Consider the following 21716-nt stretch of genomic DNA (forward strand, 5'->3'; position numbering starts at 1 on the left):
CATGGACACAACAACGCCCTTTTTCACTTCTTCCGTTGTTTTTTTTTTTTCCTCTGCAGCTGCACCTTGCTGCATTAACCACAGGATGTTGACACTGGTTCTGGGGTGCAATATTCCCTCCACACAAAGCAATGTGTATTTTGCTGTGCAGTTAGAGATGGCACAGGCAACAAACCCAAATAACCTATTATTTTTCCCCAGGTTCAATAACATAAGGAATAATTTCAGACATTTGCTTTCCCCTTTGATTTCCACGTGAGGGCACAAACCATGAATTAATGTAGCTCAGGCACTGTTTTCTGGGCTGCCTGCAAACTGCTGGTTCCTGAGGTTCTGGTGTCCTGCTTTTGGGAAGTCTGCACACAGAGCTCCAGGGCAGCCAGTAAAACCCAAGAAGTCTGTCAGACAGCATGTCACAGAAAGCAGACCAAATTTTGCTGCTTACCAACTCTAATTGTACTAATAGTATTAATGATTATTAATTAGTATTTGCAATACCAGCACTGCCTTTGGTTAGTCACCTTTATGGACTCGTGGATGATGCAATCCACAATTTTCTCCTGCAATCTTTGGGAAAAATCCTGCCTTCACACACAGAGATGCAGCTGCTGCTGGAGCCAGAGAGTGAAAATCACATCCTGAGAACAAACTGGGCTGTTAGGGTGAGAGGGCTGTGACGAAGAACTGAGCCATGCTACACCTTATGAATATGTAGGGATGTGCTTACATAAGCATGAGAGTGCTCGTTTTTGGCACATACATATTTTATCAATAATCTCACGCTGCAAACTACAGAAGGATGCAAAAGTGGCTTGACATTTCTGGGTGATTATTCCCAGGATCTTTCCACGGCATCCATAAGCCACGAGGCAAAAAGGGCATGCAATTACACCTGTCTGAGAAAAGCAGCAGCTGTCTGACAGAGAGGAAGTATGGAGCTGTCTGTGCTTTATGCAGTGATTTCTTAACACACAGTCCCTTGGCAGCCCTGGAAGGGAAATCAGAAGCCAGGTGTCCATGCTTAGCACAAGGCTCTTGCTCCTGCAGCATTGCTTCTGTGTTTTCAGCCCTTTATTTCCTACATGTGAGAGGCTACAGCCTGTGCAGAGGGTGGCTTTGGTCACTGCCCAGTGACTCCCAAAGGCATTTTGGCATGCAATGATACCTTCACAGCATCCTGATCGTCCAGGACAAACCTAGCAGATCTCAGGTGTGTTCAGACTTTGATGCACTCATCTGCCTAATCAAGCAGGGTTCTGAGGATAACAGTCCTGGATTTAGATGTACCCATTCCGTTGCACGTCTCCAGATGCCAAAGTGCTTTCCTGGATCCCAGCCTTTCCCTGCTTCTGCCCCAGCTCCCCACGTGCCCATTCAGATAACAGCACTTCCCTTCCTCTCAGCAGTGCTCAGAAAGCCAAAGGATTAGATGTGGTGTGACCCTGAAGGACAGGTTCAATGGCACAAATTCTAAGTACTTAACCTGAATATTGGTGTCTGGCTTTTCAAAATGGATCAATTTCAGCCACCCCCTCCAAGTATTCTGTGTAAATTGAAGGGGGGAGCCCTGTGATAAATCTGCAGCCACATCAGCCCATTCCTGCTCATCAGTCACTCTGTGCAGAGGGAATTACCCACTGATTATAACCTTGAACACCCCTGGAGGTCAAGTGTTATTTGCTGGAAAGGCTTTGAATAATAATTATGATGAATACATTTAAAAATTATGAAGCCTGTTCACAGATAATCTGCGAACGGAAATAAGTATAAAAATAATCATTGTGAATATGAATTATAAAATAATCATGCCAAAAAGAAAATCAGATCTACCCTCAAATGTTGGATTTACTATATATGAATATTATACTTTGAAAGAGTTCTGATAAATCAGTGTCTCTTTTATTTAGCTTTCTTATTTCATTATCCACTTTGCTCCTAAGTCAGCAATATTCTGCAGGAAATTACATATATATGTATGTCTATGTCTATATCTATGTCTATATCTATATCTATATCTATATCTATATATATCTATATCTCTATATCTATATCATCTATATCTATATCTATAGCTCATATATATATACATACACATATACATACATATATATATATATATATATGGATGGATGTGTATGTGTATATTTTGCAGATGACACCAGAAAACAGAATAATCACCTAAAATATCATATTAAAACATAAAGATTTTCATATCAAATATAAGCAGTGAATGAATTCTGCAGAAATGTCAAACAAGTGCTAAATGCTTGGCTATGGGATAGTGCCTAATGCAGCAAGTACAGTGAAGATGATCCTGCAAGTGGGCAGAGACACCTTTGGAAACATTTTGAAGATTTCTTGGTTGATGTGAAAGATTCCACTCGTGTCCACTTCATATTTCAGTTTAGTTCCCAAGGGAGTATTTTTCTGGGTGGTGAACAGAAAGGATGGGGCGTTGCAACACCTTGACAGAGTAGACCTGTGAAAAGAAAAAGAAATAAGAACAAGGAGATGATGGCATGACACAGGATTTGCAATTACTGTTGCTCCTAACAAGGTATTTTTCACCAAAAAAAAGTTTTTTAGCTCTTGGATGGGTAAAATGGTGGTTTGCTGGATTTTCACTCAGAAAACTTCAGATTGGGTGAAATTTTCTTTGGTTGAGAAAACTGTGGCAAAACAAAAAGAAAAGAGAATAAATTAGATACCTACACTTGTCTCTTCTAGGGGAAGATGGAAAATCACGTGGAAATTCATGGGAATTGCACATGGGAAACTCATGTGCAGATTCTGCCCTGCTCTAGCCCCAAAGAGGAGCTTCTGCCTCCCATATCCTGGCAAAACCACATCAGTGAATTAGTCTCTCTCTGCTTTAGACATCTTCACCATTTTATGAATTATATACTCATCACTGGGCAGGAAATGTAGGGGTTCAAGAGTTCCTCTGGAGACATGGAAATGTGGCAGGGCAGTATTTAAACACATCAATACCCAAAGACACTGCCCCACCTGACAGACTGCTGTGGAGCACAGCACACTTTGGCTGCAACAAAAAAAAACCTCAAAAATTTTAATTTTGCCCTTGGCCTTGCACATGTGTGCATCAGGAAGGTGATGTGGCCCCGAGAGTTTGGTGGCAGCCAAACTGGTCATGCCTAAAAATCCAAAATCTCAGACTAATGACCAAAAATTTTTTTTTTCATGAAATCCCAAACATGGGACTCAGAGTGAGAGAGAAAAAACATTCAGTCTGACCCCTTTGCTGTGTTTCGCATTGTAGAAACCCAAAACACCCAAAATATTTCTCTGTCTATTCTAAAGTGTCCTAACCCCCAAGGCAGCACTAACTTTAACCCTCATTTATAGAAAAAGTTTCCTGGACTTCAAAATAGACTAAAATCCACAAAAGTGTAAAATAAATTATAGAAAGTGGTGTATCACTTAGTAAAAAATTTAAGTTTTAAAATTTTTAGTACGTTGTAGACGGAAGCAAAATAAAAAACACAAAGTGTCGTCCTAAGTGTCTTCATGCTTCTTCCTTCTTCTTCATAAGTAACATTTTGTAATTAGACAAAAAAATTCACATAACAACCTTTTTAGAATCAGTTATTAAGTTATAAGAAAAAAATAATCTAAGTGTAAATTCTTAATTAAATATTTAGTCTTAAAAAACCTTGTAACAAAAGATCATTAACCATTTTCTGCCTTCTAATGATAAGCTGCTAAACTCACAGTAATGAAACTGTTTTATAATAAAAAATAATAAACACTTAAATCCAAACATAAACTACCATCTCAAATACCTTCAATCCAAACCCAAAAGAAACCTACAACCAATACCCCAAAAATGAAACACCCTCCCACACATGAAATGTAGATAGGAAAAGTAGCTTTGTGAATAAGATTCCCTTTCCCCATCCTGCCCTGGATGCTTTTCCTCTTTCACTGGTGGCACTGGAAGCCCTGGCTTCTGCTCACCCTTATTCCAGAGAGGGTTTATTTCCCAGTCAATGTTTGATACCTTCAGTGAAAAATCCATGTCATGGCAAATGCACGAGCATGAAGGCAAAGCCAGATGGCTCTCAAATAACCCAGATTAAATGCCTTGCCTCTGGGGTGCGTGGCCTCATATTCTCAGTTGGAAGAATAAGCCTGTCCTCTTTATGGGCTTTATTACAAGCACCAGAAACCAAATAGAGAATTATGCAAACATTTCAGCGATGTCCAATTACTCTCATATACTTGACTCATGCAGGATGGCACAAAATGACCATCAGATCAAGGCAGCAAATGAGACTGAAAAAGTCAATGAATAATGTCCAACAGCAAAAACAATTACAAACAGATTCAAGGAATTGAATTGTTATAGTTTGGATATGAGAAAAACCTCTTCATTGGCTGCTCCTTAAGGAATTGAAAGAGATGTTTTTCCTTAATGTCCAGCTGGTTTTCCAGAGGCACAGAGGCACAGAAGATTCTCAAGGAAACTGTTTTCCTTAGTTTCTACATACAAACCTTATTGTGATTTTTGCCCTTCATCCCTCTCTGCTGCTCAAGCAGCTGCCATTTAAATCTGCTGGATTCTCCCCATCCACATGATGGGACTGGACTGGCAAAGCGCAAAATCCCACAGCTATGAGGGTTACACATTTCATCCTCCTCCTAAACAAACTCAGAGACCTTGGTTTGCTGTTAAGGGACAGCAGCTTCCCCACAACCCCACACACTGATGTCTCTGCCCCACTGAACACAGATGAAACAGGCTTTACACATTTTCTTCTTTTTAATTACAAGCACTACTGTTGCTCCTGAGACCAGCTGACAGAGATTATGTTTGCGTCTGGGTGCCAGTGAGGGTTCCTGGAGCAGTGATATATCAGTCAGGCAGGTAGAAGCAGTGACAGGAGTCGTTCATCTCTGTTTTCTCTCAGTGCACAGGGTGGAGAGGGGTTCTTTGTTCAATGTGCTGGTGTTGGTGGCCTGAGATAGACTGATGGTCCTCCTGGTGGTCTTTGGAAACTCCTTTCTCATTGCTCCCACCTCTGCTCTGGCCTCCACAGCTCAAAGGGCCTCTTTCCATACCTCCAAGTGCTGCTTTCTCTCTGGGCACAATCATTACTCCTCTCACTCCAGCTGTTTTTAAAATAATGAGCTGCAATCCTGAATTACTCACCTCTTCAAAACGGGCCCTGATAATTGCCTACCAAGTAATTTCCAGGAAAAATGCAGGGGGAAAAAATACCAAACAAAAACCAAACACCTAAAAAAACTTAGGTGTGGAGATCACATTGGAGAAACTGCTATGAGTCTGAGACTAACAATGTTATTTTTAAAGATGTCAATGACTAACTCAGCACATGCATTCTCACACTCTCTCATTAACTCCTGACAGCTATTTCCTGGAATCATGCAAGAGAATTTGGGATAAAGCTGGGAGCCTTATTACAAACAACGTCTCTGGATTGTACCAGTGACTTGCAGACTCCAGTCTACAGCACTTACCCTGAAATAGTTTGTTTTCTCAAAATCTGCTCAAATATGGCACTGGAATATATCAATATATAACATTCAAAAACTGGTTTGGCTTCAATCCACTGCTGCCTTCACAAGGCCAGTTCCAAAAGCTGTGTCTTGAGAGGGTCATGGAGCAGAGAAGTTACATGAAGAAAGACAGAGCACTACAGAAATTAACTGAGAGGTCTCTGAAGACCAGAAAAAAATATGTAGATAATCTGTGAGTAAGAGCTGAGAAGCCATTACCAAAAAAAAGCAAACAACCAGAGAAAGTCATAACCAAGGTCTGACAGTACCTAAAACACCCAGAAGAAATCAAGTATTTTGAGTATTTTGTAGGCCAAATGTGCAGTATCACCAGTGGTATTACCATTCCAAGCCAGAGAGTTAGGCTGATGTGTTAGGGGCAGCCATTAAATCTCACCTCCATCCCCACTGCTGCCCAAATAACATCTGGAAGTCTTTCCCACACCAAATTCCTTGCCTTTCCTGGAAGACTGTTCCATATGTCAGATATCTTATTGCTGAGTTGTTTTTTATAAAGCAGGGGGAAAGTCCACATTTATTCAAAAGGATGGTATTCCAAATGTTGTCATGCTTACTCTTGGTAACCATGTGAAATTCTGATCTCTGCAAGAAGCTAAACTCAAACTAAAGTAAATTTTACTCAGTCTCATTAATGTGAGACATTCTTACTTGAATAAATTGGCTTCTGTGACATTCATCTCCCATTTGCACATCTGTAGGCTCTTCCATCTGTCAAACAATTCAGTTTGTTTCACCCTAAAATATATTAAAAAAGAAAAATTAAGTTTATTACAAGGGCTTAATTTCCTAAAACAGCTGCAGATGAAGAATACCATACAAATTGATGGGACAAATCAGCCAGTCTCAACAGTACAAAATTTATAATTTTTCTTCCTTTTTCTGCTCAGACATAGCCACTCCAAGCCCAGTGAATGCAAGAACTGATGTTTGGTACTGATTTCTTCTCCCTGATAGGCTTTGACTGTTTTTTTCAGGATAAAAAATTGCAATATTGAGCAAGAAGCAGCTGCTCTACCAAAATCTGCTGGGAAGCAAATGAGTTTCAATCAGCTGGATTTTGGGGAAAAGGTGCACCCAGCAGAAGGGCCCAGGATGGGGTATTGGAAAAAGGGATTAATTTGTCCAACTAAAGCTGCATTTTGGTGAGGTTAACTTGATCTGTGACATCCTACAGCACAACACTGTGGGTAAATTTATTTTATGAACAATTTATAAGCTCACATGTAGGGATAAGAGTCTGTGATGGTAAGGGGAAATGAAAAGCTCTTTACATAAGGATCTCTACCTCCTCCTCTGCTAATCAGTACACCTGTAGTCACATTAAAAAAAAAAAAAAAAAAAAAATCCTCACTTTTATTTCAACTAGGCTGATAGAGGATGACTCATTTTTTGATGATATCACCAATTCCAAGAAGTTCCTCACTGAAGTTCGCACATATTCTGGTGCGTTTGGACAACAGAGATAATGAAGGCATTGCAAATATCTGGAGGTAGGAAGCAACTGTATAATCTGGCTAAGAAATTTGGAAGCCTGTGATTTCTGCTAGATTGATAGGTCTTAATGAGTTCTTTTCAGGCTTGAGGGCTTTTAATGTTTGAATAAAGCATAGACTTTTAAGATAATTATATATTTAATGTGAGCAGAACCGAGCATTTCCCAGGCTGAGGAAGTTGCAGGAAGGAATTAGGTCATATTGTACTTGCTGTAGCCCACCAGAGCACATTAACTTGGAAATCTTCCATTACCATAAGGGCTGACTTGGGAAACATAGCACATTTGAATCAAGAACATCAGAAGAGACCAGCAGAGTAGAAGAGTTTAATGTCAAACAGCATCTACTGTAGAATTTAGGGTAACTCGTATCTGGCTGAGCAGGAACCCACTACCTTCTTTGGGCCACTGGGTAAGATGAAGAAAAATGAGGAATTCTCTGTGCAGGCAAAAAGAAAAAAGGCGAATCAGAGCTCCTGATCTTCCGCAGAACATTGGGGAAGTGTGACATTCTCACCCCTCCTTTTTATTTTTAAGCGCTGCGAGTCAGCAAGCCGTGCAAAGTGTGTTTCTCGTGTACCCTTCATCCAGCGCAGGAGGCAAGGACATAACCTACATTCTGCTGTGCACAGAGTCAGACAGGCAGGCGTGCTCAGATTCGTGCAGACCTGGAGCAACAATTTCTTTATTTTCTGTAGCCCTGGCTGCTCAATGTTATGCATGTGTGGAGCTGCTTTTTGAAATGACATTCCCAGGGCAATTTTCAGACCCTGCGCATTGCCTGCTACATTAATAAACCATTGGCTTCAGTTGTGGTGAGGGAGTAGGCATAATCTAATCACCTAAACTCAGTGAAATGCTGAAAAATGCAAAAAGGCAACACTAAAATCACCCAGCTGTGCACTGTCATACTGGCAAACTCACTTTTTTCACCCAGTTCCCTTGCTGTAGCTTGACATAAACATCTCATTCAACTCATTGGTTTCCTGACATACTTATTGGACCAAAAACCACAATTTAGAGGTATTTTATTGTTTCCCAGAATCATATTTTCTTACCTTTTCACTGAGGTGTTTTGAGTTGTGAAACTCTCTGCTGTTTGAAAAGGTCAGAAACACAAATGGGCTCAGAAAATATCTAAACAAATTAATAGAAAGGTCTATTGTCCACTCTGATTACTCCACTCTGGACTCCTTCTACCAGTCCACAAGCCCCCATGCCAGTATTTATTATCAGGAAGGGCTGAACATTTTCTTCCTTTTTCAGCCTTCACTACTGGCCACTGTCAATGAAACAGCCTTAAGCTAGACACTTGCATGAGTCAGTCTGGCTGTTCTTACCCTTCAATTATGGAAATATTATATTACAAACACTGTATTGAATTCCCAACAATAATTCTGGGCCTGACCAAAATGCCTCAATGTATGGGGAAAGCTTCCATGTTCTGTAAATGGAGCTCAGATCAAATTCGAACACTGCATGCACAGGTAAGAGAAGGCTAGAGATCCCTTCTGAGATCCCTGTTGATGTCACCTCTTGAGCCTTTTGGCAGTGTCATTGTAAGATACCATTCCATCCTGCCCCAGAAGTAACACTTTTAGCAATGCTTTCATTGCTAAGTACCTCTACTTTTTGCATTTAGCTCATACTTACATAGACAAGACCTTCACCTCAATGATGTCCTGCCTTAATTCCAGGCATTTTGTAGAGTTGTACTCCAAAGGCCCTTCATAAAACTCAAAATACCTGGGGAAGGACAAGAAAAGATATCATAAATAAGGTATAGGCTAGAATAATTCTCTGGCACATCAACAGAATTTTGCTGAAAGTTATAATTTATGATTTTTTCCTAACTTGAGGCTGCACTGCCTGGCCCCTAGGCAGCTTGTTCCTTCGCAGGAAAGCACAGATGTCCCTGCTGGTCCTGGAACAATCTCCCATGCCCAGTTTGTCCATTCCTACAGGAGGTCATCTATCCTGAGGCAACAACAAGGACCAACTACCATTTCCAGCAGTCAGCACTTGGAGCTGGAACTGAAAGCCGGGGCAAAAGCACCGATCATTTAAGGGACACTGTTCCCACCTTTGGGGTGCCTGACTGTGCTGGGTTGGAAAAAACAGTACCCTAAAAGTGCTAGAGATGGTATTCCATCTGTGGAGGCTATTCCATAGCTCCTGAGCAACTGAGCTTTTCACTGGGATTTACTGTCTTGGTCTATTTGGAAGTGAGTGGAAACAGGGATTATATTCTAGAAAAAAAAATCTGAGAACAAAAGGATTTGAATGCTCAGACACAGCAGAAATAAGAGTGATATTCTTGATTAAAATATAGAGAGAAATATTTACTTTATTGGCTAATTTCTTTACCTTAATCACTGGGCTGAAGGGGAAGAAAACCACAATGGTAGCTACTCATGCTAGGGAAAAGAAAAAGCCCAGGCTGGCTCAAGTGAACTCAATGAGTCTGCATTGAAATGACAAACAAGATGTTGGGTTTAAACCAAGCTCTGCATTAGTTTCACTCCTAATCATTACAAGTCTGTATTAAAACCTAATGCCTAAGACTTGCACAAAGCCATGAAACACTTGAGAGGATAATGAAAAACTGAGAGAAGGTGACCTGAGGAAGAGGTATTATGAACAAGACTAGGGAAAGCTCTTTTGAGGGATCGTTTAAAATCCTGGTATTCATGAGATTGTAACTCCAAGAACTCAATTTTTGAATCTTCAATGAGAAATATAAGATAAGATTTGTGGAAAAGCTTCATTCAATCCATCATTGGAAAGGAAATATTCGAGGTTTGTGTCATTGCAAAATAGTATCAAAATTCGTGTTTGACCCGTGTGTAACTGGAAAAAGTCCAAGAGACTCCCAAAGCAATTTGCTTTCAACAGGGAATATTTCTGTCCTTCTGTCAAGTGCTGCTTTAGAAAAATGTCTCCTTCACCTCTCCCTGAGGTTTTCACCATCTCAGCTTTGTCAAACCCCAAACCAAACATTTCTGTGATCCAGTGAGAGGAACAAACCTTGAGACTGAAAGGAGGAAGCCCATGCTTAAAAGGTGGCAGGAGAACAAAAAAAAATCCTAATAAAGAAGAACCCAATAGCTCATCCTCAAAAAATGTGGCAATTTGTAAATGTGTTTGTATAGACTTCAAGGCAACAAATATGTACTTTTTATAAGTTTTGTAGAAGAAAATATGCAATTAAAGGACTCCAAGATCAGTAAGAACTCTATGAAAAGACTGTTGAAGGGAGACCTAACATGAATCTTCATCTCACCAAAAGGCTCACACTCTCCTTCCAGCTGAATTATTCACCTGGATGTGACAGTGTTCACAGGGGCTCTTGGATGGGACAAGAGATGAGGATGTTTACTCCATGTTCAGAAGGCTTGATTTATTATTTTAATATATATATATCTATATATATATATATAACATTATAACTATACTAAAAAGAATAGAAGGAAAGGTTTCCTCTCAGAAGGCTAGCTAAGCATAGAAAAAAAACGAATGATAACAAAAGGCAGCTCTCTCTGTCCGAGATAGCTCAGCCCTTGATTGGCCATTAATTATAAACATCCAAGATGGGCCAATCACAGATGAACCTGTTGCATTCTACAGCAGCAGATAACCATTGTTTACATTTTGTTGCTGAAACTTCTCAGCTTCAGCAGGAAAAACCCTAAGAAAGGATTTTCACAAAAAGATGTCTGCGAGACCTGGGCATTCAGCATTTGCTAAGGAGAGGCTGAGATCCACTGCCCTGGCACATCTCCCGTGGGCTTGTCTTGTTGAGCTGGAGCTGAAAAACTTGTGGAAGAGGCTTCAACTGGGTGTACTCAAGGTAACCTCCCCAAACTAAACCAAAATCTCTCTTTAGACAGCACCATAGAATTTCTTACAGTTCACAGAAAATTCACAGAATGTTCCAGGGCTGGAGTACCCTCTGGCTCCCAGTACAGACAACATTTTAATCCTCTGAAATAATCGTTTTTCTGACTGTCTTGTTCAGAATCAATCCTTTTCTTTGGCTCTTTGAGTAAGGCAATGCTGGCACCCTGGATGTGCACGTTCTACACAGTGACAAGGGGCAGATACACACCCCCACACAACATTCAGCACCTTACACACCCCTCCTGCTTCTCAGGGTGTGCAGGAGCGAGCAATCCTATCAGCCTCATCCTCACCTGCCTCCTAACACTTCATTTCAGTGCCTTGAATGTGCCTCAGGACAGATAAGCAGAGCAAAAATCTAGATTAACATTTATTTTTATCTTTCCTGCGCACTTCTGGCTGCGCTGCTAGGTTAGAGAGCAGCAGCTCAGATGTTGAACAGCACATGCACTCACGTGGGAGCACCACAGCACAGGAAAGCTGCCTTCAGCCTGTGGCATTGGAGTCAAAGATGTCATTTTATGGAATGGAGATGAAATTTCCTGTGTCCCAGCCATTCCCTTTGATCGTTGCCTGTTTACTCAATCCACAAACCAAAAATAGAAATGAAAAAGGATGTGTTACCACAGCAGCAGAAGGTTAAGAAGGAAAGGATTCGGTCAAAAATAAACCACTTCTGGATCTGAAAGGAAATCAATCCATGAGGCAACACTGCGTTTCCAGCAGAGCTATTCCATGAGCCTATAGATTGAAAAAGCACAGTCCTGCAAATCTCTACTCTCACAACAGCTCCAGCTTTCCCAACAGAGCCACTGGCAGCACTGAATTCACCATTTAGCACCCCATGGAAGGGCAGAGGGAGGATCCATGGGACGGGCTGTATGACACATTGCTGATGGGACACGTGCAGCAAAGGCAGGGGACAACAATGGCAATGTCATTCAGCACAGAGAGGGGAGAAAATGCTGCTGGCCATGGGGTCAGTTTGGCTGAAGTGAGCTCAGTGATGCCAAGCTATTGAATAAACACCCTTTGGGCTGTCCTTTCTCAGCCTGGACCTCTCTGGAGCAGACAGACTGCCACTGAACCCTCCTGAGTTGAAATGCTGTGGATGCTTCTGCACATCGGCTGCACATAATAATGGTGCGGCAACAGCATTGGGAATTTTTCAAGACAGTGGCTGGTCAATAGACTCAGGGAAAAAAAGAGTTTCTCTCTTTCTCCCAGGAGTATTCATGCTTTTTATCTGCTTCACAGCGATTCCTCCTGCTGCAGATATTACAGGATATTAGCAGAGGCTGTTCCCCGGGGCACTGGACAACCTCTCCCCACAGAAGTGCTTCACATTGTGCTTTCCTAGAGAGCAGCTTTTGCACAACACCTGGCCCTAGCACAAGGGCCATGGGTTCCCTCAGCTCCAGAGATGTCCTTTAAACCCACATCCTCATCCTGCAAGGGTCTGGACCTGCAGGGAGTGTTTGGAGATCCGGCCCCCACACTTTCCCAGAGGAAGCATCAGTCTCACCCACTCCCTGGTCTCTGAGAGCTCTTCCTGCCTATTAACTCCCACTCCAAAACATGTAGTTCCCTGTGAACGAAGATACATTTGCCTGTCAGAAAGCTTAATTAACACAAATGGAAACTGTCCTCCCCATCATCCTCCTCAGTCTGATCTCCAGCTAAGAAACAAGGATGTAGTTCAGTTTATTTTGATTTATGTTCTGGATTAGTGACAAGTGACAAACCTGACTATACTGCTTACTCCTTTTGCTACAGAAAAGGTCTGTGCTTTGGCTTTACAAGAATGACAGTCAAGTTTTATTATCCATAAAACAGACTTGATCTGTCACTGCCATAATGTCCTCCCCCTGCATTTTTCCACTGCCCCTGATGAAACATAAATACCTTCTATCCCTTTAAAGGTCACAACTCCACAGGAAAACCAATACAAGAATTCATGATTCTTTACTTTAAGAACACAACTGCAAATGAATTACAGCAAACAGCTCAGTTGCATGTAGGATTGTGCTTTCCCAGGGCACTTGGTGCTACACACCACTCACTGCTCTGTCTGCTCACGTCAGTCGTAGCTTTCAAACCCACAACACTTTTCCAGGGTCAAATTCTATGCCTGAACACCACACAGTGCTCAGAGGGCACTATTTTTTTACAGCCCACTACACTGAGTACCCAGGAATTAGACGCTATTCACTCTGTAATTTTCCATTTTTGACTGACTGAAACTTTCCTCCTTTCTAACCTTCACGTCCCCCATTGCAACCTCACCTCCAGCTGAGCTGCCTACTGAGCTCGCTAGTGAGAGACACATTTGGTTTCTCAGTACATCAGCTAACACTTAGGTCTTTGATCATCTGCAGTTGGGCTGCTCCTGCTTTGATCAGAAGTAAGCTTTTCTTGATCATACTACACGAATTAAAAAGCCTGAGACTTCCATCCTGCCTTCAAGTGACGCTTGGGTTGAGACACTGATTTGTCTGATACACTGAACAAAGGTTTAAAAGTATAATTTACTGCAATGGTCAGGCATCTTTTAAGCAGGATCATTTTCTGAAGCTGCCTTCCCATTCATTCTGCTCACTCCTGAAGTGCCAGTTCCCAACACTGCTTGCAGTGAGGCTGCAGCACTTGCACGGCGAGACCGCAGAGCATGGCAGGAAGGATTCCACCTACCCTGCAGGAAAAACAAAGATCTTTCCAAAAATATACATTATCCAGTGACTAAGAAATGAGAATAAAAGAACCAAGCCCTGCAGGCTTCTACTAAATGCTTATTAAGAGTGCTGTCCAATTAGCAGTGCCTGTGTTCATCACGATGGGCAGATCCATGGCCAACCTTGGGTCGAGATTCACCTTCCTTACTCAGATATGTTCCAAATGTGCCAGAGCGCACATTCCCCAAAGCACAGGGGACTCACATCATCTGGCAAGGTCTGCATGGAACCTTCAGGCCCCTGTAGCAAAAATACAGCTGGGGTGGAGCCTACCACAGCTGTAGAGGCCCTGGGCAATTCATCTGGAATAGAGCACAGTAGGTGTTGACTTCATCAGAGCCCACTGTGAGAGACCAAATCCCTCTGGCCTTTGCTTCTCTTAATGCTTCTGTGTGACAACATCAAAACCCACAAGATTTGGTCAAAGGGTTTAAGGGCTTTACATGAATTCAGGGTTTTTTCTCCCTTAGTAAAAGCGTCCTACCACTTTGCATGGCCTGTTCTCCCAAGATTATTTTTTCCCATTGGGAAGGGATGGTCCCTGTTCAGCAGGTGAAGGAGCTGATGTAGATGTGGCAAGGGACGCAGGAATCCTTGATGCTGTTAGATTAACTTAAACTTCACCACGACTATGGCACAAAAAAAAAAAAAAAAAAAAATTAAAAAAAGAAGAAAAATCACATTGCTGCTTGTGCTGTTTCTGCTATTTGAGAGCCACAAGAGGATGATGCTTGAAAGGCTGAACTGAGAGAGGAAGAGCTGTGGGCTCAACAGAGGAGACTGGAGAAGCATCAGGCTTCTTTTACACAGCTTCATGAGACTATTTGATTGTCTCATCCTTGGGGACAACAAATATTAAGAAAGATGGCTCACATTCCTCCTGCCTACCTTGTGCTGATGACAATGTCACTGGCAATACTGGTTTAAACCCTCTACCATCTTCATCTCTAATGCATTAGATGTCTAACTGATCATGAACTTCTAGTGTGTGTCTGTAGGTGGGAGCAAAATATGCCACCATGAGTTGTGTCATGTTAAAAAAATTAAAATATAAGCAAGATAAAATGGTCATTTATCTCTGTATGCATCGTGTAGCAATAGCTCTTCTGAATTACTGCATCCACTTCTGACATTCCATCTTTGGGGGTTTGAGACACTGGTGAGAGTTACAAAAGGACTTGCAGAAATTTTCTGGATTCTAAAATATTATGAGAGGCGTGTGAAGCTTAATCTAAACATATGGTGACTGAATAAGGAGATACTGCACCAGGAAGCAATTACCAGTGGCAGGAAGGTTTTCAATGCAGCATAGCAAGGAAAAACAGTATTCAGTGCCTGGAAGCTAAAGATAGAAGTGGCATGCTTAGTTCAAGATTAGTTGTCTTTCTAGAAGAATAAGAGTAACTAAATTCAGGATCTGGAATTCTTGTAGAGGGGCTTAGGTTTTCCAGGAGATTCTTGCAGCTGAGGTTAAAAGCTCATGAACTCACTGACCATTCACTTAGGATATTTTGAGATGTTTGGCCTTACAGAGTTGTAAGCTTTCCTGGGGTTTCATAATAGATGATTTTAGATACGTCCATCCATCAAGACAAGGACCATGATATTGCGCCTGTTTTCCAAATTAAAATTTTTGCTTTCAAAAAACCAAAAGCGCTTCCATGAACCAGCCATAAATCCTTAAGTTTGATTTTCTTCAGAGGAGGAGTGGCTTTTATATTTCTGTCCTTTAAAGGCTGTTCATGTATAGCTCATTGAACATCCCCAGAAAAGTAGAAAGTGCACAATTTTTTTTACTCGGAGGTGCTCCTTTTCTGGATTCTTTTTCTGATCACAACTCCACAGGTATCTTACACATCTGTGCAGTCAAGATGATGGCTGTGATGCCCTGAGGATATATTTTTCATCACAACCATGGAAGCTCCTGGCAGACTGTCACTGGCTGCTCACTGCCATCTTTATTATGATCTCCCATCTCATCTCCAAGTCTCCACACACAGATCACTTGGAATTGCTTGGCTCTGCTGCTCATTGCCTCATTAGCAATGAGAATTGACCAAACATCCAGTCCTGCCAAAGGCACGTTGTTCCCTTCCCATCTGCCCACTGATTTGGGACACAAGCCTTTCTCTCCATGGATTCAGCCTAGCACAGCACCCGAGTAAGTTGCAGAACACAGCTCCACTGCAGCAGGCGTGGGTGTAGCAGCAGGAGCTCCAGCAGAAACAGCCCTAAATGGCACAGCAAAGTCCAGGCTGCCTCCTGCTTCTCCCTGGAGATGAGCCCACCTTGCAGCCCATCAGCACCACCACCCCCTGTGCTTCCCAGGTCCTCTCTGAGCCAGAATGACACCCATCCCCATTTAGAGGTGTTCCCACTGTGCTGTGTGTGTGAATGATTTATTGGAGATTGCACTGGATTTGAGCTTCAGGGACATGTTGGTGCTTCTTGTCTCTTGCTGTATCAAACCAATGCTGTCTCCTGAGTATGCTGCAGGAAGCCCTGTTTTCCCAATTTAATTCCAAAATTCTCGGATTTTTAATAAACTGGTTCTTGGGTGTTTTAATCAAGCCCTTTCCCATTCACTCTGACTGAAATAATCTGCTGATGTTGTTATCCATATGACCACCCACCTAAAAGATACAGCAACATTCATGACAACACTTGTGCATCAATGACATCTTAAACCCCACATTTTAGCTTATTGCAAGCATCTGTCTTTTTTTTTTTCTTGTGGTTTTTAGATTTTAGGATCCTTGTATGAGGAACTCAGCAATGTGACTTAAGCAAAATCCTAAGTCCTTATATTCACTCCTGTGAAACATGTATTTGACAAATCAAATTGATTCTACTCTTTACTTCGTAGCCAGTGGGGACAAGACAAAGCTTCAGATTTGTCATGCTAGAGAATTCAGTGTGCAGATTGACAGGCCTTCAAGTATGATCTCCTCTCACCCACCAAAGGCTTCTGTGGTTTTATCACAAAACTCTACATGGAATTTTATCTGCAGCTCCAGTAGACTGAAGGAAACACCATAAACCAACTCATATGGCAGATAAGTCATCCTGTCATTAAGGCAGCTTCTTGTCAGTGAAAAATTACTTAAGCGTGAAGACTCACAATTCCAGTAAGTTGGAAAACATATTAAAAGGAGAGCAGAAGAATCAGGGCTCTGGGAAGGGGTTGTGTATATCACTTGTCATAACCAGCACTAGATAAAACCCTTTATCTGATTCTCCACAGGGGTACTGTAAGGTTTAACGATGCTTAGCGCAAAGTAAAATGCAAAAGATAGAAATATGAGTAATGGGTGATGCACAAGAATCAAAAATAAGCCAGTGTTCAACAACTGGTTGTTATTGCATCTGTGTGGGTAGTCCTCCTTTGGTTGAAATCCCTATGGATTTTGTGGAGCTCCTGTGCTTCACTTTTACTTCTTGTTAGTAATCACTGTTTCCTTGCCACCTAGAAGGCCTTCAGCAACATTATGAAATGAAGGCTCTGGTGCCCAAAAAGGCCCAGCAAATTGGGATCTGTCAAGTGCCTGCCCAGAGCAGTGTTAGGTGACACAAAGGGATCCACACTCTTGGTTGCACCACATACATGACACAGGATTTTATTTCCATGGACTGCTTCTACACAGTCTGAAGAGCTGTCTTTGAGCACTGTGATGAAAACCTGGGTTAGCTGAGTTACCCCAGCTCAGCAGAGCTGTCATAGCAGGGCTCAATGTGAGAAACGTGTTTGGTTTCAGACCTCAGCCATCAGAGGGCTGGAGCCCCTCTGCTCTGGAGCCAGCCTGGCACAGCTGGGGCTGCTCAGCTGCACCAGAGAAGCTCCAGGGACACCTCAGAGCCCCTGCCAGGGCCTGCAGGGGCTCCAGGAGAGCTGCACAGCCCCTGGGGACAAGGCAGGCAGGGACAGCACCCAGGCAATGGCTCCCACTGCCAGAGGGCAGGCACAGATTTTGGCAGATTGGGAATTAGGAATTCCTGGCTGGCAGGGTGGGCAGGCCCTGGCCCAGGGTGCCCAGAGCAGCTGTGGCTGCCCCTGGATCCTTGGCAGTGCCCCAGGCCAGGCTGGATGGGGCTGGGAGCAGCCTGGGACAGTGGGAGCTGTCCCTGCCCATGGCAGGGGGTGGCATTGGATGAGCTTTAAGGTCCCTTCCAAATTATTGTATGATTCTATCAAAGGAGAGCCTCAATGTTTACTGAAATCACATAACACAATAATATTAATATGTTTCTTACTTAATCATTTTCATGCAGTGTTTAATCTTCACTGCTCATTGGTTTCTCTAAGGCCACTATTCTCATTAAATCTGGCTGACTTGCAATTCTAATGCACTCATTCCTTCTGCGTGCCTTTGCTTTGGAAGTCCTTCATTTTCATCTAAACCTTCACTCCTACAGGATGAGTTGTCAGCATCTCTACACCCTGTATTAGGTTATGTAATTAAAAGATAAAGAGTAGTTCTAGAATATGTTCAAATTGATACCACACATGCATGAATAAACATATGTCTCTATATATATAAATGGTAGAAGTGAATGGAAATCATATTCACATCTATTTCAATTAATATCTTTAAACACAAAACCTTTTACAAGAAGGTGGTGGCACAGCAAACTGCAGAGCTATGCAATGAAAAGGTATTCTGTGTGCTTATGCTGACATACAATTAGTTTTGTGCACTTCAGACATCTCTCTGGAGCCCTGTAAATATATACAAATAAAATCAGTTCTGTGAAATGTAGTCTGCAAGTTTTCCATTCAGTGGAAAGAATTATTCATTAAAGGAAGACTTGTTTTCCTTTTACAACAACAGCATAAAGTTGAGTGTCAGATTAAGACTCTCAGGAGATGTCTGGTGACAACACAGTCAGAAAGGTGATCAAATGTAAATAGTAAACAATTTTGACACAGCTCTGCAGTAGTCACCACACAGTCTCATCTCCATACTTACACAGTACTTTTTTTTTTATTTTCCTATATTCCCAGGTTCCATACAAAAGGATAAATAATATCTCTAGCACACTTAGGTGCGAAATATGTTGCAGGTAGACTTATCCCTGACTGAAAAGCTTTCAGCTCCACTGCCAGTAACACAGAACCCCAGAATGTCTTGAGATGGAAGAGACCCACCAGGATCACCAGTGCAGCTCCTGCCCTGCACAGACCCCCAGCAATCCCACCCTGGGCATCCCTGGCAGCGCTGTCCAAAGGCTCCTGGAGCTCTGGCAGCCTCGGGGCTGTGCCCATGCCTGGGGAGCCTGGGCAGCAGAGATACAGTCACTGACATATCACATAACACAGGCTTTGAAATACACTTTTTTTCTTCATTGATATTATGACTTTGTCCTGTTTATATCTAGCTTGTGTGGTTTGTTTGTGTAAAAACCACTTGCACCTTGAACCTGTTTGTCTTTGAAGAGGCTGAAGAGACTGAGAGCAGCACTGTGGCTCAGCCCCTCACGACTCTGTCTTTTATATTCAAGGCTTTTGGTTCCCCGTCATGCAATCAATGATGGTTCAATTGCCTCTGTCAAAGGTGTCTAGAGGAGGAAATCTATATTTGTTTATTTTCTCATGCCTTCAAGATGATGTGTGTCTTTGTGTCTCACTGAGTTCTTTTATACGCCAAGTGCCTAAACTGAAGACTTCGTAAATACAGATTATATATGCAGATACTGAAAAGGCAACAAGAGAGGAAGATAGATACACACACCAACACATATACACATGAATCCTTTTCCTCCCTGCTCTAAGAGAAAAACTGCAGTGGAGGATGGTTGTTCTCATAAAGAACCTTTACAAAGACGAGCAGCAGGCAGCATTCACAGGATCACATTACAGCAAGAGCCTGAACAGGAACTGCAGCATTGCTGTGGCTCAGTGACACGATGATTTCTGGCAGGTTAGACTCTGCAACTTCTGCTTGCCTTTGAAGTGCTATCAGCTCCACAGCTGCAGTGGTGTACGGTTACAAAACGATGATATTTAAAATAAAATGGGCAATTTACCCAGTGTTTTGTTTATACACAAGTACTAAGTGTAAGGTTCTTTTAATTGTTTTTAGTTTTTTCCTTTATTTTACAGCTCTTTCTAAGATTTCCCTGCTGCTTATTGAACTTGATGCTACGCATGACTCAGGATTTTTAACTACTCCTGTAATTGGTGTTCCAGGAAGAGAGCCCAAATACCCACCCTATGCCTGTGTCTGGATTTGTGCAGATGGCCTGGGATAGCTGTGGAGTTCTCTAGGCACAACTGCTGCCAGTCTTCTGACTCTGCTCATGGCCCTGCAGACACCTGAGCCCATGTCAAACCAGGAAGTAGAAAGAGTGCAGCAGCACATCAGTGCTTCTCATGTTGCCAAATACTGTAAATAAAGGAAATACTCCAGCCTTATCTTGACAGAACACTTTTCCCCAGCTAGGCCCTGAAAAGAATTTAAGTTAAACTATGTTTTCATGGAATACATGTTTTATTCTAAAGACCACATTCTCCAGTGTGCTCTGTATGCACCAACACTGTCATGTTGGGACATTTTCTGCTGAAATCCCATTCTTCCACACTGCCACACCTTGACACACAGCATTGGTCGGGAAACAGGAGAGGACAGAACATAGAAACCACCCTCCTGCAGACTTAATGGATGCTTATGGCATATCCCAAAATGTCCCCAAGGCCTGCAAGGGGGAAAGCAGCACAGTGCTTGGGCATCCCTGACCGTCTTCTGTACTGTGGGGAGCAGTGCCAAGCAGCCAAAGCACACTGCAGGTCTCATTTTTCATACAGCCTGTGCTCACATTTGTGGTTCACACAAGGAGAGAGAGATCTCTACAGCCATTCCCTCGGGTGTTGGTACCTGGTGCCTGTGTCACTGCCACTCTTCACTGCTCCGTCATCCGTGAAATTAAAGGTGCCGGTCCAATTTGCCAATTCCTCTCCATTCTGCCAGCTAAACTGCAGCCCTCTAGCAAGAAAACGAGGCAGTTGATATTTGATATCATTCATTAGGTCAAGTCTATCAGCATGAGTTCTCATGTCCTATTTCTTCACATGCACATGTGACTATGACACATTCATCAAAAGCAATTAAAAGATACCAAGAACAACAAGATATCACCTTACTAGGGTAAACAAATAATTTTTACTTCCCACAGACTCTGCAAGTCCTTGGATGAAAACAATACCAGGTTCCCCACACAAATTTGAAGGCCAGTAGTTATCTGTGCTCATAAACAACACACATCTATGAGGAGGAGGAGGAAATTTCTTTCTCCAAAGGGCAAAAAGTTGGAGACATGGGAAACCACAGGGCCAAAGAAGTAAAAGCTCCAAACTTCAGTTTCACATCTACAGTAGTTGCTAAATGTGTTGGGCACTGGGTCCTTCCTCTGATTTGCTGGATCTGCTAGCAAAGGATGTGTCATATGGTGTCATAACACAGTGCTTATTTTGCCTGTTTGGTAAGATGGCATTTTTTTAAAGCCAATGCATAAACACAATCACCACAAGCCCCTGTTTTCCAAACTTTCACAGATTTGTTCCAACCCCCATGAGGCTTGCAGTCTTCTGGAAACCACACCAATAGCAGGGTAGAAATTTTAAAATGCTGGGGAAATATTGGACAACACAAGCCAAAACTCTTCTCTTATCTCAGAAGCCAACAAAGAAGGATCTTGCAGCTTGTTATTTTTAAACTTCTCCTTTTTAACCCTATTTCATTATCTCAGAAGCCTGGCAAGCTGAGTTGTGAACATTTGGTGCTGCCAATACTGAAAGTTAACTTCCCAGTCGGGCTGTGTGGGGACAGCCAGGAAGCAATCTGCCAGAAGGCTTTGTCCAAAACAAAGGGCATGTAGGACCCTGATAGCTTTGCTGGTCACCAGGCTTATGACAAGGGCTGGTGAATCTCTTTGGCCACATCCATCCTCCTGTCTAATTGGAGCAATCATCAGCATAGGGAATTAAGAAGGAACAACATGGGGTGTTAAAATATGCCCAGGGGAATCTTGTGAGG

The 21716-nt window shown here is 42.4% G+C and overlaps 1 protein-coding gene across 2 annotated transcripts in view; it reads right to left on the minus strand.

Annotated features, from left to right (window-relative positions):
* The window catches only part of ST8SIA5 (ST8 alpha-N-acetyl-neuraminide alpha-2,8-sialyltransferase 5), a 69487-nt gene that overhangs the window by 10222 nt on the left and 37549 nt on the right, over positions 1 to 21716 (minus strand). Inside the window, exons 3-6 of one of the 2 annotated variants that reach the window (XM_054283332.1) lie at positions 20559 to 20666; positions 8708 to 8800; positions 6211 to 6297; positions 2335 to 2479 (exon numbers count right to left, since the gene is read on the minus strand). In XM_054283332.1, coding sequence (XP_054139307.1) covers positions 2335 to 2479; positions 6211 to 6297; positions 8708 to 8800; positions 20559 to 20666 — 433 coding nt within the window. The remainder of the gene's footprint in view (positions 1 to 2334; positions 2480 to 6210; positions 6298 to 8707; positions 8801 to 20558; positions 20667 to 21716) is intronic. The other variant, XM_054283333.1, reaches the window with a different exon arrangement.

The sequence above is a fragment of the Melozone crissalis genome, unplaced genomic scaffold (assembly GCF_028551555.1).
Source record: "Melozone crissalis strain CALT ecotype California unplaced genomic scaffold, PUWL_Pcris_2 ptg000036l_1, whole genome shotgun sequence".
NCBI classification, from domain to species: Eukaryota; Metazoa; Chordata; class Aves; order Passeriformes; family Passerellidae; genus Melozone; species Melozone crissalis.